The sequence below is a fragment of the Trypanosoma melophagium genome (genome assembly GCF_022059095.1).
Source record: "Trypanosoma melophagium isolate St. Kilda chromosome Unknown ctg6segment0, whole genome shotgun sequence".
NCBI lineage: Eukaryota > Euglenozoa > Kinetoplastea > Trypanosomatida > Trypanosomatidae > Trypanosoma > Trypanosoma melophagium.
Window position 1 is genome coordinate 257,264 of NW_027125189.1, and position 15,374 is coordinate 272,637.

General features: G+C 40.6%; 7 protein-coding genes across 7 annotated transcripts; all 7 read right to left on the reverse strand.

Moving 5' to 3' along the window:
- Positions 1–949: 949 nt before the first annotated feature.
- On the reverse strand, positions 950–2,065 carry LSM04_000010 (PSP1; the record flags this gene model as incomplete). The annotated part of the gene is made up of 1 exon (XM_067332288.1): positions 950–2,065. One exon carries the CDS (start codon positions 2,063–2,065, stop codon positions 950–952), a length of 1,116 nt encoding a protein of 371 aa, XP_067186704.1.
- A 362-nt stretch (positions 2,066–2,427) lies between these two features.
- On the reverse strand, positions 2,428–4,794 carry LSM04_003942 (CLU domain; the record flags this gene model as incomplete). The annotated part of the gene is made up of 1 exon (XM_067332289.1): positions 2,428–4,794. One exon carries the CDS (start codon positions 4,792–4,794, stop codon positions 2,428–2,430), a length of 2,367 nt encoding a protein of 788 aa, XP_067186857.1.
- An 816-nt stretch (positions 4,795–5,610) lies between these two features.
- Positions 5,611–6,396, reverse strand: LSM04_004650 (uncharacterized protein; the record flags this gene model as incomplete). The annotated part of the gene is made up of 1 exon (XM_067332290.1): positions 5,611–6,396. The coding sequence occupies one exon, from the start codon at positions 6,394–6,396 to the stop codon at positions 5,611–5,613; it is 786 nt and encodes a 261-aa protein (XP_067186901.1).
- A 311-nt stretch (positions 6,397–6,707) lies between these two features.
- On the reverse strand, positions 6,708–7,865 carry LSM04_006259 (Arf GTPase activating protein; the record flags this gene model as incomplete). Its single annotated transcript, XM_067332291.1, has 1 exon — positions 6,708–7,865. The coding sequence occupies one exon, from the start codon at positions 7,863–7,865 to the stop codon at positions 6,708–6,710; it is 1,158 nt and encodes a 385-aa protein (XP_067186973.1).
- A 478-nt stretch (positions 7,866–8,343) lies between these two features.
- Positions 8,344–9,570, reverse strand: LSM04_005026 (Mannose-6-phosphate isomerase; the record flags this gene model as incomplete). Its single annotated transcript, XM_067332292.1, has 1 exon — positions 8,344–9,570. One exon carries the CDS (start codon positions 9,568–9,570, stop codon positions 8,344–8,346), a length of 1,227 nt encoding a protein of 408 aa, XP_067186917.1.
- A 941-nt stretch (positions 9,571–10,511) lies between these two features.
- LSM04_008334 (DNA helicase Pif1-like) lies at positions 10,512–13,151 on the reverse strand (the record flags this gene model as incomplete). Its single annotated transcript, XM_067332294.1, has 1 exon — positions 10,512–13,151. One exon carries the CDS (start codon positions 13,149–13,151, stop codon positions 10,512–10,514), a length of 2,640 nt encoding a protein of 879 aa, XP_067187067.1.
- Positions 13,152–13,438: 287 nt separating this feature from the next.
- On the reverse strand, positions 13,439–15,142 carry LSM04_001056 (uncharacterized protein; the record flags this gene model as incomplete). Its single annotated transcript, XM_067332295.1, has 1 exon — positions 13,439–15,142. One exon carries the CDS (start codon positions 15,140–15,142, stop codon positions 13,439–13,441), a length of 1,704 nt encoding a protein of 567 aa, XP_067186747.1.
- Positions 15,143–15,374: the final 232 nt, after the last annotated feature.

Genomic DNA, 15,374 nt, shown 5'->3' on the forward strand with positions numbered 1-15,374 from the left:
ATAAAGAAAATGGAAAAGGAAAAAAAAAGATAGTAAAACCACAAGAGATAACTTCACCAGTCTTGCAATAACGTGACATTCGATAGATTACATCTAGAACAGAGCCTTTTTTTTAACTTCTTGTTTTGCTTCATTCGTATCTCAATGACACCCACCATCTTCTTTTCTCTCCTTACAGAAGAGTGTTCACAAGAAATGCAAACTTCCAAAGAAATCAAACGACAACAACAACACAAAAAAACATGTATTGCTGTTTATTTTTTCTTTTCGTTATTTCTATTTATTCATTTATTTTTTTTTTTTTTTTTGAAGAAGAAGAAATAAAAAAAGAACAAAAATTGGATTTCTCTTTATTTGGTTCCCCACAGATCAATTAACCAGATAATCATTCAAAATACTGTTTTTGCTCTGTAATTCAACTTCAGTTTCATTCATAAATAACACTGGAATGAGGGATCAAACCCTCTCATACACCAATTAACCAATACCGCATGTGGCATATGATGCATTCTATAAAAGGAAATCGGCATTTCAAAAAAAAAAAAGGCAGTACAAGCAGATAAGAGCAAAAAAAAGAAGAAAATAAAATTCTATGTTTTCTATAAATTGCATGCGTGCACAATTGCATGTCTATTCTGTCAAAATCGAGAGAGGTGGAGGGAGTGGCAAATCTTTGAACCACTAATAAAAACAAAAGAAAATAAAAATAAAAATCCTCGCCTAAATAAAGAAAACCAAGAAAAAAAAGTAATGATTGTTTGTGTGCCTCTATGACTACGGCAGAAAAAAGATGGAGGCCACAGGCTCACCATCCATCTATATGCTTCAGCAAGGATATTTTAAAAAAGGTAAAAGCAAAAAAAAAAAAACAAAAAAAAACAAAAAAAAAAACACACACCAAAGAGACGCCGAGAAAATAACACATGACGTAATATTATCTCCATTGCGTCTATCTAAAGGTTGGTGGACGCAGACCACTCTTCTGGTACTGTGCTTTATCATCACGTGACATGGCACCAGCAGGGACAACATTCTTCACGGCGTTGTTAACATTCTGCAGCCAAATACGAACCCCAAATATGCGGTACAGTTCACTATTGAGCTGACGAAAGTCAATGGATCGCGAAGCCTCGTAATAAAAGCTGATCTTCTGTTGATCAAACTGATATTCACAGTCCACAACATCCATTTCAAGTCCAAGGCGTGCCACAATCTCTCGACATGTTCGTAATGCAAGATTCTCATTGCGTGCAATTTCGCCGAAAACCCGTTCCACCTCTTCCTCTGTTGCCACACGGAGAACAAGACCCAGTTCACCCTTCATGCGAGTCACGTTCACCAAATTACCATCCAAACTCTCTTCACGTACAAAGCAGCCCTTATCAGCACTCCATTCACTGCATTGGTTCACCACACCGCAATCATGTCCACGATCGCCTTGCACAATAGCGTACTGTCCGGGAGGAATAAAGACACTACTCTCACATCGCTTCACGCGTTGGCATTTAAATTCCACAATCAAAATAAAACAGTCACGCTTTGGCCAGCTATTAAGCTCAGCAGTACGACCTGTTGCGGATGTCAATACTCTCGCTGGAGACTTTTTATGATTGTAGCTCTTTTGTTCCACCTCTTTATTTAACATTGCCGTTCTTGTAGTCGTAGTTGCTGCAGATGCTAGTGTACCAGTTATCTTGGGTGATTGAACCTCCTCTGGAATCATACTTACTGGCACTTTCTCCTGCTTGGGTTGAATGGCATTGTTGATAAATGAAACAACATGAGGTTCCTCTTCTTTTTTAACAGGTGTAGGTGATACCAATTCCAGAGATTGAAGTTGTGTCATGACTGGAGGATTTGTTGGCATCGCCGATACTTGTTGAGACATTAACGCCAATAACATTTCATACATGGCATCGACCTTCTGTGCCACACGGTCCACCTTTTCAGATAACTCTTCCATCATGGCAGTATTGACTCCTTCTGATATCTGCGTGGTGTGCTGTGAAGTAATGCGACGTTTCGTTGGTACCACGTTCGTTATATCTTGCAAAGACGATTCCATTATTTATAATTTTTCCTTCGTTTTGTACTCTTTTTTTTTATTTTGAATTTTTTTTTCGGTTGGGCAATTTTTCTTTTCTTTGTAAATTAAAACGCAAGAATAAAAATAAAAACAAAATCGTCCATTACATATTTGACCAATTCGCCACATGAAGAAGGTTTAAAAGAAACAGAAAATGCCATAGTTGTACAAGCATTTAAAGTTAGTATAGCAAAAAAAAAGAAAAAAAGCGCTCATAAATTCGCTCCCTCTACAAAACTAAAATATACATCGTTGCATCTTGCAGTCCAATCAATTATAACGTCAACACTTAAGCATCTAAAATATCTATAGATAAATAAATAGATTGTTGTTTCTGCACGTTACGACCAACTATCGCGTTCCGTCATGTAAAACGGTTGAGTTGGTGAATGTTTAGCATTATCATCCTCACTTGCTGAACATCCAATCCAGAATAACAGTATGTGTTCCAAACGCCGCAGAAATAAACTTCGCGTTTTTGCATGTGAATCGGCATCCGCTATATATGGCGGTTGCACCACCTTTACTATTGGTTCCACAGCTGCCAATTGTAAATATGGCTTCTCAGTGTAAAAGGAGGCCGCACTTCCCTCCTCAAGACGAATACCAGAGAGTTGAGAGATGCGATGATAAAGTAGTTCAATATCCATTTCACTAGTATTAAATGGTTCTCGCAATCCATATAGAGTTTCCATCATTGGACCCAACTCCCGTGCCCAGAAACGCTCAGCGACAGTTCCAGAAGACTGCAGTAATCCCATGAGAAAATCATGACAAATAGTTCTCAACTCATCCATTGTTTGGGCACTGCGGCGGAGTTTTTCTCTAAGAAGAGACAGCGAAGCCCGTGCAATCATTTCAATTTCACAATAATGGGCAATAGCGGGGCGAGACACTTGTGGGATACGATAATACACAAATGGTAAGAATCGCATGTTAAGTCCATTCGCATGAAATATGGAGGTTAAGGAGGGTTCAAGCAACAGACCCTTTGAAGCACGTGGTGATGTTTCACACTTCACAGCATCACGAAAAAGATGCAAATTAGGATACTGTTTTTTAACATCATCTTTCCCTTCCATCTCAGACAAACGCCTAGTATAGCAATGCGAACAGATGCGACAACACATTTCAGTATTATGACAGACAACGAAACGTAATTCGTTTTCCATTGTACGAGAGCATAATGTACAATTCTCGACATCCTGTCGGGGGATATCAATAGGGTAATGGAAACCAAGCATTGCAGCAATAGTAGGAATCAGTTTATCCCGCAAATATTCTGTAGCTTCCATAACTTCAGCATTATCTTCAGGTTCTGAGGCATCTTCTACAAAAGCATCAGAGTTTAGATGTTTACGCCATGATAACAAAAACTCTGCTCGAAAACGTAAATCTCCTGTTTCATTAGTTCCATTCATTACACCTCCCATCGTAGCGATTGGTGGTAGTAATGAGGAGTTGCCTATTATGTACAATCGCTTATCTTGACCTGCTACAATAGCCATATCTACAGGAAGTGTTACTGTCATCGTATCCCCTGTAATTCGTTTTACCTTGTGTGGTTTTAAGCCAATAGCTTGAGCAAGATCTATCAATTGGGTCTTTAAAGTATCGGAAGAATGTAATCCTTGACTTCGTTCCTGCAAGGGCAAGTAGACTAGATTATTCGCCTTAATAGGAGGAACAGCTGAAACCAGAAACCGAAATCCTGTAAAAGTAACAAGAGTAATTGGTACCGTGTAGAGCAGTCGCTTCGGTCCTTCCATCGCAATAAGTTGTTGCCCTCTCATGTACTGCGATGCCATACGCCAGGCCTGAGCATCACTCTTATAGTTCCCACTACCGTCATTAAGCACACACTTTACAAGAAGGTTATTGTAAATAAATGTTCCCAATACACCTTCTTGTACACTCTTTGCCAGACGTTCGGAAGTAGGACGGACCATGTCTGCAACAACCACAAGTGCGGCATCTTCACATGCTTCTGTAAACTCTGACATAAACGCACTTAGCTTTGCACTAGCGTCAACACTTTTCTCCCAAACACCAAAAAGGAGTAAATCGATGAGTTCCTGGTATTCCGCATTCCAATCACGACCAGTATCCGTTTTTGCACTTATATCTTTCCAACCCTCTTCCAAAAGCAGAATATCACGGGTCACAAGATCCAATGATGGAAGTTTTTTCGTATTCATCGTCGCAGAAATGAGTGCACGATGCAAAACTTCTTCATCCTCTTTATTTCTACTTTGTGTTGCTTCATTCTGCAGCGATCGCTCATCATATACTCTTTGCCATACGGTCTCCGTACTCTTTTCTTTATCCTCCTGCTCAGTGGATAGAAGTATCCACACCACATCCCCATCCGATGCCCGCGAGGCTATCCAACAACTGCCGAATGGATCTCTGCAGCGGTGCAGCTCACGAATAACTGTACCGTTAGGCACTTCTCCAACAATATCACCAAGCGGGCCGAAGTAAATAGGCGCAGAAGTACCAACAAGCTGCCAAAACACAGCAGCAACGGCAGCTCGTGAAGACGATGTCGCTGCTGTTGCCGCAGTAGAGTTTGTTGCAGTGCGTGAAGGACGTTGTCCCCCCACTGTCACCTGTGATGCACGTTGTTGTTGAGATTGTTGGTGCTGTTGTCTCTGTCTTGGTCGTTGTTGTGGTTGTGGTAGTTGGTGTGGGGGCAATCGTGGCATTTACAACACTAGAATGACCTTATCTGCTATGCGTATGAGGAATTGTGTCTTGGAGGTTACAATAGAAGAGAATAGGGAAGCAATAATAACCAAAATCTCATGGAAATACAAAAAACATTATTCCATAATTAATTTTAGCAAAAAGAGTAGAAAAACAAAAATATAAGAAAAATACGCACACACAAATAAATAATAAATATATATGTTCTCTTGTTTCGCACAGGGGGTAGAAACCTGTGAAAATAACAGTTAAGAGTGGGGTATAGAAAAATACACAACTCGCCTTCTCCCCATTACTTCATTCTAAATTGCAAGAAACATGTAATAAGCGAATAAAGAGCGCAGAATATAAGTCCCAAGTTTTGCTTTTCATTGAAAAACAAAAAAAAGAAGCAAAAACAAGAACTAGAACTAGAAAACTCAAAAAAAAAGGTGTTTTCCCACTTCAAATTACTCACACCAAAGCAACTTTTCTCATTTGATCACAGAAGTATATTTCTTTCTTGAAACTCCCCTCCCCGCAACTCACTATTAACATTAAGAATCCGTTACCCCAGTGAAGAAAGATAATAATAAAAATCGTAAAAAGAGAGAGAGCGCTGACAAACACAAAATGTCAGGAATAAAAAATTCTGCAATTACGCTCAGTACGACCCAAGAGAAAAAAAACGAAAAGGGGTTTTAAAACACTGCAAATAAAGAGAGAAAAAAAAGCAGAAGTTAAACAGAAGGGAAATTAATGCGGAATATGAAAACCCATATATATATATATATATATATATATATATATATATATATATATATATATATGGCACCTCACAATAAAGAGCACTCCTGTGCCATACCTGAAGGTTTAGCCAATTGATTATAAAACTCTTCTTCCATCACATTTCCTGTCATTAGCTGCTGGAAGTACTCATCACCCACTGCCCCTGTTGTCGGAAGCCCATCACCAAGGACTTGTCGCACATCAATACCATACTCCAAAAGTATTTGAAGACGCAATTGCTGCTTTGTCATTCGAATCGTAGGTCGCAGTTTTGCATTATTTTTATTCTGTGCGGCGACAATCCGCATTGCCTCAGCCTGTGATTTAAGCATACTTGACACATATTGCCATAGAAAGCAAAACAATGCTGTGGTGTCCTGTTCGCATGAGGTTGGGTCACTTTTTTTCTCTTCCTTCGGCGAATCCTTTAGAGCATCGGAAGTATTTGAATCCTTGTTAGTACTGTCTGTGGTATCCTTTACACCTTTTGTCTTTTTTCGTGGTGGACTCTTCAGCAGACGATCCTTCAATACCCCAAATGCCATTTGCATAAAGACATGATGTGATAAGGAAACTGGAATAGGATCGCCCACACGCAGGAAGTTAGGGCAGTGTCCTGGTGGAGTCTTGGGGTCCCGCTCATACCATAATAACACATAATCACATCGCATCTCCTTTTGTAAATCTTGTTGTACCTGGAGAAAAGGCGGCACTTTACTCACCTGCTTCTTTCCTGATGGTTTTCTCTCCAGCTCTTGCGGTTTCCCTTGATTTTCTGCTTCCCGCTCGGTTATATCCGGAACCTGCGGAATTATCTCAGTTGAACCACTCATGACGAATTACTCAGAAAAAAAAGGAATAAACAGTATGAATAATATTTGTATGTATATATATATATTTGTTTTTTTCTTTCTTTAACTATTGGATACGGGTTAACTACGTGAATAAGAGAAGATAACGAAAAAAAAAAAAACGCATAGTTTCCACTCATAGGAGAAAAAGATCAACAACAGGAAAATAGTGGTGCCGATTCACCATACCAAATACTTCAAAGACACTTTTCTCTTGTTATTGCAGAACCCGACAAAAAAAAATGTAGTCACAAGCAAAAAAAAATAAGAATAACAGAAATAATGAATATTTCCTAATATCCATAGTGTGGGCATGTACTTCCATGCACCATAAAAGCAACTTGTTTCTGTAGAGCCTTCAACTGTTCCTGTAACTGCAACTGCTTCTCAAGGAATGACTGAGAAGGTCCTTCTGAAGTAAACTCTATTGTTTTACTTGGTTGCCCCTCAGTGGCAGAAGCCCGTGCAAAAGGATCAAATATTGCGCCAACAGTGGACCGATTTGGTCGTGGGGGAATGCTTGGAGGTAATAAGGGATCCTGAGTAATGGGAGGGCATTCCCGGGTGGACACACCGTTAACAAGAAAGAGTTCATCCAGCATATTATTGGAGGCATTACTACTATGCAGTTGGTTCGGGTAACTGTTTACCTCATTGGTATTATTAAAAGAAGAATAGAAAGGTTCCAGAGGTGATTCACCTTTACATGGACCTCCTGTTGAGTTTGCAATAAATTCAAAGGCAATACTCCCTTCCTGAGCCACAGGAGGAGTCGATAGAGATAAATACTGAACCCCAGGAGAAAACCCTTGGTTCATTGATTGCGCATTTCCTCTATCAAACACCATTAAATCAGAGACATAGGGCGAGTGTTTACTGACACTTGTTGAGACTTCGTCTCTGGATCTTTGCAACTGAAATACTTCACTCACTTGAGGCTGAGGAAACGTCCTCTGCTTATTTTTTGATCGTCGAGATTTTAATTCCAAACCATCTAGCCTGACATTAGAACCCGGAGAGAAACGAGATGAACCCACCGGTGTCAATATAGTTAGTGGTATATAGTACTGTTTCTTCTCATACTTTGCACGAATCCACTTAAGCACTAGTTCATCATTCTCCTTCTCATTTGGTTTGCCATAGGCTGGGGGAAGTGTTCCCTCCCACAACAATTTGGCTTTCCCATTACCCATTTCCTGCATAAACGCAATCTGTGCTGGATCCCACACATCCATTGTGCAGCTTTTCACTCTACTCACGTGCACGCCCAGCTGTCGGTGCAGACCACTGCAGCGCAGACAAATAAATATGCCTATATTCGTACTTGCCCACGTTGGATTGCGTGCACGGCAGTCCATACACTCTTGATTCTCCTCTTGCCGCAACAGCTCCGCGAGGATGCGCAGATGCCGTTCTCGCATCTCCCTCGATTGACCAGAAAGGGATGCCATTGACCACTGAAAGCCCCAGAGACGTTGAATACTCTTTCTCTTTTTTTTAATTGCGAGAGTGGGAGAGTGTGTTTTTTTGAAGTTGAGAAGGCAGTAATACGAGACGCGATTGCAGGAGAGCAATACGGTAATCAAGCCACCTGAAGGAGAAGAATAACAAGGAAAAAATTCCACAACGCTCCTAGAGTGAGAAAGAAAGAATAAAACAGAAAGAGAAACAGATTTAATATAAACGCAGAGAGAAGAGAAAAATAGAAAGGGGTACAGAAATATACCCAAAGAAAAAGTGGAAGTGGGTAACGCAGTGCCGACCCTCTTGCGCTTTTTAATTTTTTATGCACCACGAACGAAAAAGAATAAGACATACAGAGATATTTTCGTAAATAAGCAGAAGTGTAAGTTTCCCCCGTCATTTACCCCTTTCGTCTTTTGTTGTTGTTTTCCCCTCTAGCCGAATACCCAAGAATTATCTTGTAACTCACACCTTGGAAATTTTATCAAAGACATCGTTCATGGAAGCTACAAACAGCAAGCAACGTCCATTCGCTTTGCACCTTAGAGGTCCATAGGGAACTGCAAAGCAATCACCTTCGGCGACGGGAGTTCCATTCACAACACCTTCACCAGCCAAGCAGAATCCCAAACCAATTGTTGGTAATGTAATACTTACTTCTCCTTCCGACTGCGTGGAGTGTTCAATACGATAGAGAGAGAATTCAGGAAATTTGTGTGGTGGACAGTAATGTTGTACTTCCCATTGTTCCTTGTCAGGAGTCTGCTGGCGTTTGTACATTGCCTGTTCGAGTCCATTCGTATTATATTTCAACATAGACAACAATGTGGGGACATCCTTCCACTTTGGAGTAAGACCAGCACGTACAACATTATCACTGCTTGCCATAATTTCTACGCCATCTCCAAAGATATACGCATGTGGTTCACTGTCTGAGAGAAATAAACCCTCACCAGGTTCCATCTGCACATAGTTAAGGAAGTAAATCATCCAGCATCCAATGTCATCCGGGTATTGTGACATGAGGCGGAGAAAGACAAGGTCTTCGGCAGAGGCAGACTTACCCTTCTTAGATACAGTAGCCGCATGTTCTCGCAGTGCTTTGGTGTGTTGCTCAGCATCAAGAGTGTACATAAGTGTCATCATATCTTTTATAGCCTCTTTTTCAATCGTGTTTTGCGCATTGGCGATGGATACAGCCAGCAAGGCACTCAATGATGGTACCGAGTGTAGCATGTTGAGAATATCCTCCAGTGGGCGAAAACAGCAAAGGGCTTCAAAGTGGTTGAGAGCCACAATTAATTCCGGCTTGTGATTTGGATCCTTGTATTTACCTGGATTTTCCCTGTGCAACTTTTCTGCGAGTTTCTTATTAGGATGTGCCTGAATAGAAAGCGCCGTTTGTATGGAAAGTATTTTCAGTAAAAATGGCACTGTATCACGAAATTCCGCCTGCTTTTGCTGGAGTGGAGAAAAGAAACGAGAGGCCACCACCGGCTCCCGCAGGTAATCAGCCAACAACTTGCCAGATAACAGACGTGAGGGACAGTTCACATGTGTGCCAACCCACAATTCCGCGTACTTTTTATTATTTGTAGTTTCGTGTTTCATACGGGCAACAAAACTATCCGCGGCTACCTTTCCCCAGTCATAGTGCTGTACACCACAGTTCAACTTTACCAGTTGCGTCATTTTTTAACTACCTTTTATATTTTACTTGTTAATTTGTTTGCTTGTTTTCTTTTTTTTTTTTGTTGTTGTTTACTTTTCGTTCTAGTAATACAGGCCCTTCAGCGACAACGGTAAAAGATGGCACATACAAGAAGTGGAATAAGAAAGAAATAACATTATTAGGAGTAATTCACATACCCTAGAAACAACAAAAAAGAATAATCTAAAACCCTGCTTTCATGCATAATAAATCAAACAAAATAGAAAAAACAAAGAGTAATATCATAATTTTCTGTAAGAACCAAACTTCTCCCACCAGAGAACAGTAGTACATCCCAATATTTTCCCTCTATAATTGCTTGCCAATAAATAACAGAACTGACAGAATGAAAGTGCTGAGAAGCCCTTTTAACCCGCTCCCCTCTCGGGGCACTGAGGGTGGTTTGGTTGGGTTTTCCAGAGGACTTACTTTTGGCAGACTGTGAAGAAGAAAATATAATTAAAAAAATTTACGCAAGTTTCAATCGTTCTTTTCGCAAGCTGCCAAAAAAAAAGGTTATAGCTCCTCATCTCAAGAATTAATAATATCACAAGTAAATATTATTATCAAAAGAAGCAGAAGCAGAAGAAAGAAATCAAGATAAAAAATAACAAGGAGAGGAGCGTTTCTTTCACTGCTTTCATAGAAAAACCAATCAAAAAGAAAACCAATGAATAGATATAAATAGAAACAAATACTGCAAACAAAAAACAAACAGTTAGAATAATAATAATAATAATAATAATAATAATAATAATAAATATATACTGTTTTTCTTTTTCTTCCGAAACACAAGCAAAGTACTTCCCCATCACCCCATTTCTTTGATAAAACAGAGGTAAAGGTAAAGTACAAGGCGAAAATAATGAAAGAATAAAAATAGTAACAAAGAGAGGGAAACTCTAAAGATGGGGGAAAAAAACTATTTCTGCTTCACTGTACTACTTGGCCGCGCTTTCCATGCAGCGCGAAACAGCGAAAGCTCCTGTGAAGACATTTCTGCTTCTGATAAATGCTTCGTTGTATTTTTCCACTTCCTCCAACGCGCAGCTCCCTTATTTGCGGATGGAACACCGGAGACAAACCGTTGGGAGTCGCGGTGAACAGATATCATCGACGGTGAAACATTGATCATACGAAATTGTGAAAACTGACGTACGCGACTAGCAGCCACATAAATAAGGTGATCGCATGGAAAAAAACCACTGCCGTCAAAGAGAACGGGATGATCAAATGTCAATCCCTGAATTTTGTGCACAGTGTATGCGTACGCCGGTGTGATTGGCATAACAACGATACGCACTGCACAAAACCTTTCGCGCCATCCTTCCAAAAGTGGAACGGAAATAAATGGAATGGCCACTTCTTTCCCATCCGAGTCCATCTTCACGACAGGAAGAACAACATGATCATCATCATTATTATATTCATGGGAAGTATCACTATGTTCACTCTTGTTATTTTCATTATTCTTCTTCATGTCATTATTATCATCAGAAGTAGTAGGTGTTTCAGATCCGAGATCTGTTTTTTCCAGGGGATTATTAGCGCAATTTGGATTTTGCTCACGTAGCACGGCGTACTCCTTCTTTGAAAGGAGTACTTTAAGTTCAGTGGGAATGAGATGACGAATATGGCGAATAGATTTAAAACTGACAACAGTTCCAAGAGATCCATTAACGTATTGCTTGTTAAGATTACGTAGCAGCATTACACGACATCCAATTTTTAACCGCTTATGCTGAAGTACATGGTCATGTTGTATGATCTTGGTAAATCGACGTTCAAATGCCGATCGAATAGAACGTTCCATATAGTCAGTCTGACGCACTTCCGAAAATACATTTCCCCAAAGTTTTCGTGCAGCCGCAGCCTCCTTTGAATTCCCCTGAAATTGATGAGCAATGGCAGATTTGAGAGTATTCATCGCCTTTACAGCCCCACCCTTTATATGTTCTGCAAATCGTACGTATAGTGAGAGGTGATGGTTGTACCTTGAAGGAACAGGAGGAATCATCAAGTTAAACATGTTGTCCAGTTCACACTGTGAAGAAACGCGGTAAATAAACTCTTCTGCCCGTCTGCGCCAGTTGGCGGAATGAAATGCTTTACTGTGAAAGTGAATAACAAGAATTTCGGAATGCATCTTACGAAATCCTTTAGGCCTTGCATCGATGGAATGTACATTTGGTACGATAGAACTTGTAACCTGAATTTCACTACGAAAACACCGTTCCTCTCCATCTAACTCGAGCATCTTTCCATCGTTAAATGCACTCACTGCACTCCTTGTGGGAAATAGATGAATAGCGTTCGGATCCACCGGGTTCAGAATTGCAGAACGTGAGAGACGATAGGTAAGAATACCACGACGCAATTTTTTAAGATCATTAAGAAAGGCCATATCGTTGATATGTCGTGATGGCTCCCTCAGCCATATGTGAATAAAACACTGCTGAAATACAGGACTTTCAAAGAGAGGACGAGTGTGATAATACCGCAGTAAACGACGTCGGCTCTTTACTGAAAAGTTAGTATTATTACGTTTTAAACTCAACTTTTCTACTGGAACAGCGTCATTCGGGTCATTCTCATCTTTATGCGATATATCCGATTGATTTAATGATACCGTTGAGGGTTCTGTGGGTGTTTCCTTTTTCTCCACACCGGTACAAATGATGCTCTCACGCTTGAATTTCTTCCTCGTTTCGGTATGCATAAGTTGCAAAAAATCACCACAAAGTATTACCTGAATTCCACCAAATGGCAATTGCGGTGTTCTCCCAGGGGCTGCACGTGCTGCGAGATCAAGTGCTTCAATGTATCCTGCATGCAGCATTGAGACTTCATCTACGATAATGACATCTAGCGTAGAAAGTGAATCCGCATCATATCGAACAAGTGAAGAAATGCTCATAGAAGTCAAATCTTTTTCATCATATGAGAAAACAGGAACCCCAAATGTTCCATGAAACGTATTCCCACCAATTGCAAGAGCTGCTATACCAGTAGATGCAGTAACTGCCACGCGTAAGTTTTTGGCTTCAAGCTGCTTAATAATATGACGCAATAAAAAAGATTTTCCAGTTCCGGCATCTCCTCCAATAAAGAGTGAAGCTCCATCCAATACCAGTCGCATCACTTCTTCTTTCTCTGCAGGAAGATTCAGGTCCCCAAAGAGTTCTCTTTTACTGGATCTTTTACGTATATGTTGTACTTTCTTCTTTTCTTCTATGGGAGTCTCCTCAGGTATCGTAGAAACAGATGATGGAACTTCAAAAGAATAGCACAACTCTTTTGGGTCCTGTTCTTGTTGCTCTGATGCTGATGCTGCTGTATAGCGTTTACGCTTCGATGAGACAAAATTTTTTTCATTATCATTCACACCAAGTGTGTCTTCTTGTGATTTCCAAACGTGTTGATGTGTGACAGATATGTGTGGATCATTCTTGTCAGTGTCTCTAACAGCGGCGTGAACTTTCTGGGTAGGCAACTGCAGTAATGTGCAAACTGACGGACTGGGCTTCCGCTGCAATAGCACTCTAGTCAAGCAGACTCTCATGAACCACTCTCTAAGAAATATGAGAAGAAAAGAGCAAACAACAAAAAATAAACAATAGATATATTGAAAATAAAAAAAAAATAATTATGATTACAAGGGTAAAAAAAAAAGCAATTTCCTTGTATCTGTGACTCTGACAACACAGACAGTCAAGCAAACGCCGTTGAGAGAAACTCAAATAACTCCACGAGAATCTAATGAAAAATCTAAAACGGCTTCAAAGAAAAAAAAAATCCATCTATCTTTTTTTTTTTTCTTTGGTTCCACAAATAGTATTGTAATCTAAACTACCATTGTGGTAAACCACCAAGTGATGTTGTTGTTCGTCGTGGATGCGACGCTCTATCAAATGCCGCTGTTGTTCTTGTTGTTGTTGTTCTAGATGTAGATGTAGGTCCTCTAGCAGAAGAAGGTTGTCTCTCGCTTGTTTTTGCAGCAGCAGAAGAAGAAGAGGAAGAGCGAAGTCGCAACCTTGCTCGAAGTTCCACCAGTTGTTTGTGCTCTTCTGGGGATAAATACATAGAGTGGCATCGTGTCTCTGGTAATGCACATTCTCCTGTATCCCCACGAGAGACCAAAACACCGCGGAGTCGCAGGAGGGCAAATACTTCGGCGCCTGTTAATACATCCAAAACAGTTCTCTGTGGGGCTGTCTTAAGGGGAATAGGCGATTGCGCACGAAAGGATGGGCTTGAGCGTCGAGAATTCACACTGCTGGGGCGACGAGGCGTTGATTGTCTTTCCACCTGATGAACGGTACCAACAATACTTTTCTCTCTTCGCTGAATGGAAGAAGAGCGAGGTTGTACATTCATTTCTACCGGCCGTGCTGAGCTCCGCCGTGGAATCTTTTCCCTTTCCCTTTCTCTCCGTTGCTGCTGCTGCTGATGAGGATGATACTGTTGATGGCGATGTTCACCAACCGCAGAGGAACGTGAAGAAGAACACCGTGAGACTCTATTCATCGCAGTTGATGAGAAATGTTCCTTCACGTTGCGAATTGCAGCCGCAGCAGCCCTTACGCTTGGACTTCGTGAAACTGCAGATTTATTCTTTCCTTCCTGTTCTTCTTGTTGTCTTTGAGTTTCGTCTGTCCATATCTGAGTGGCATTTGGAGATCCATCACTCAGTGAATTTCCTCTTGGACTTGTCTGTGTCTCTGATGGGGCACTTTGCCAGACATTCTTCAAATCCGGCGATGGCGACTTGGCGGAGTCCACTGGACTTGAGTCCGTAGTGCTGCAAACAACTGATTTTCTCAGTTTCTCTCGCAGTCGAGCCTGCACTGCTTGAAAAGGATCAAATGTTCCACTTGTTGCAGGCATCCCTGTCCTTAATTGAAAGGTTGGTGTACTTTTATGTATTTTAGCAAAACGTTCAGCGGAGGTCTGAAACGGCACGGCGGGACGTTTCGCCATTACATTCGTCGGCTGAACAGTTACATTCGAGAAGGCTGTTGGTATAATGTGATGTGTATATTGCGATTGTGGGGCTGCACATGTCGTTTCATAGTACGTGTGTGCTTCAAGACCAGTGAGGGACTTCTCCGATACCGCACACGATGTGTTCTGCGCTTCTCTGTTATTCACGGGTTGTGTGCCTCTCTCACTAGGGATGCTATCATTGTGCTTATTTATGACATTACTGTTTTTGTTGATGTTATTGCTGTTATTGTTGTTGTTGATGTTGTTCTGCCTGTGTGATGCCTCACGTTTCGCCAACTCCACAAGGCGATCTAATCCTCCTGTTGAGGTGGATATGTCACTCTTTTGCCCACGACCCTCATTCACGTTACGTTCAGTTAGTACGTGTGTATTTCTCTCATCTCGGCCTTTTACTCTCGTATTTAATACCGGCGTTGATGTTGTTGATGATATTTTCATTGTTGTTGTTGTTGCTTCATTACAGTTAAGAGTGATACTGAGGTTTTTTAGTCGATCCCGCACCTCATTCATCTTACTCTCGACATCTGCCAATATCACGGAAGACATTTACTGAACTTGCAAAGAATGTAAAGGAAAAATAGTAATATAAATAGAATAGAGAAAGAAGGAAAAAATAAAATAAGGAGACTAGAAAAGGGGTTCAGGTTATATCCAATTCCTCAATCTTTTTCTTTGTATATATATATATATATATATATACATTACAGATGTACTTCTGTCACCCGAAAAAAAACAATAAAAAACAAATAGTAACATAGGAGAATAGGAGACACTTAAC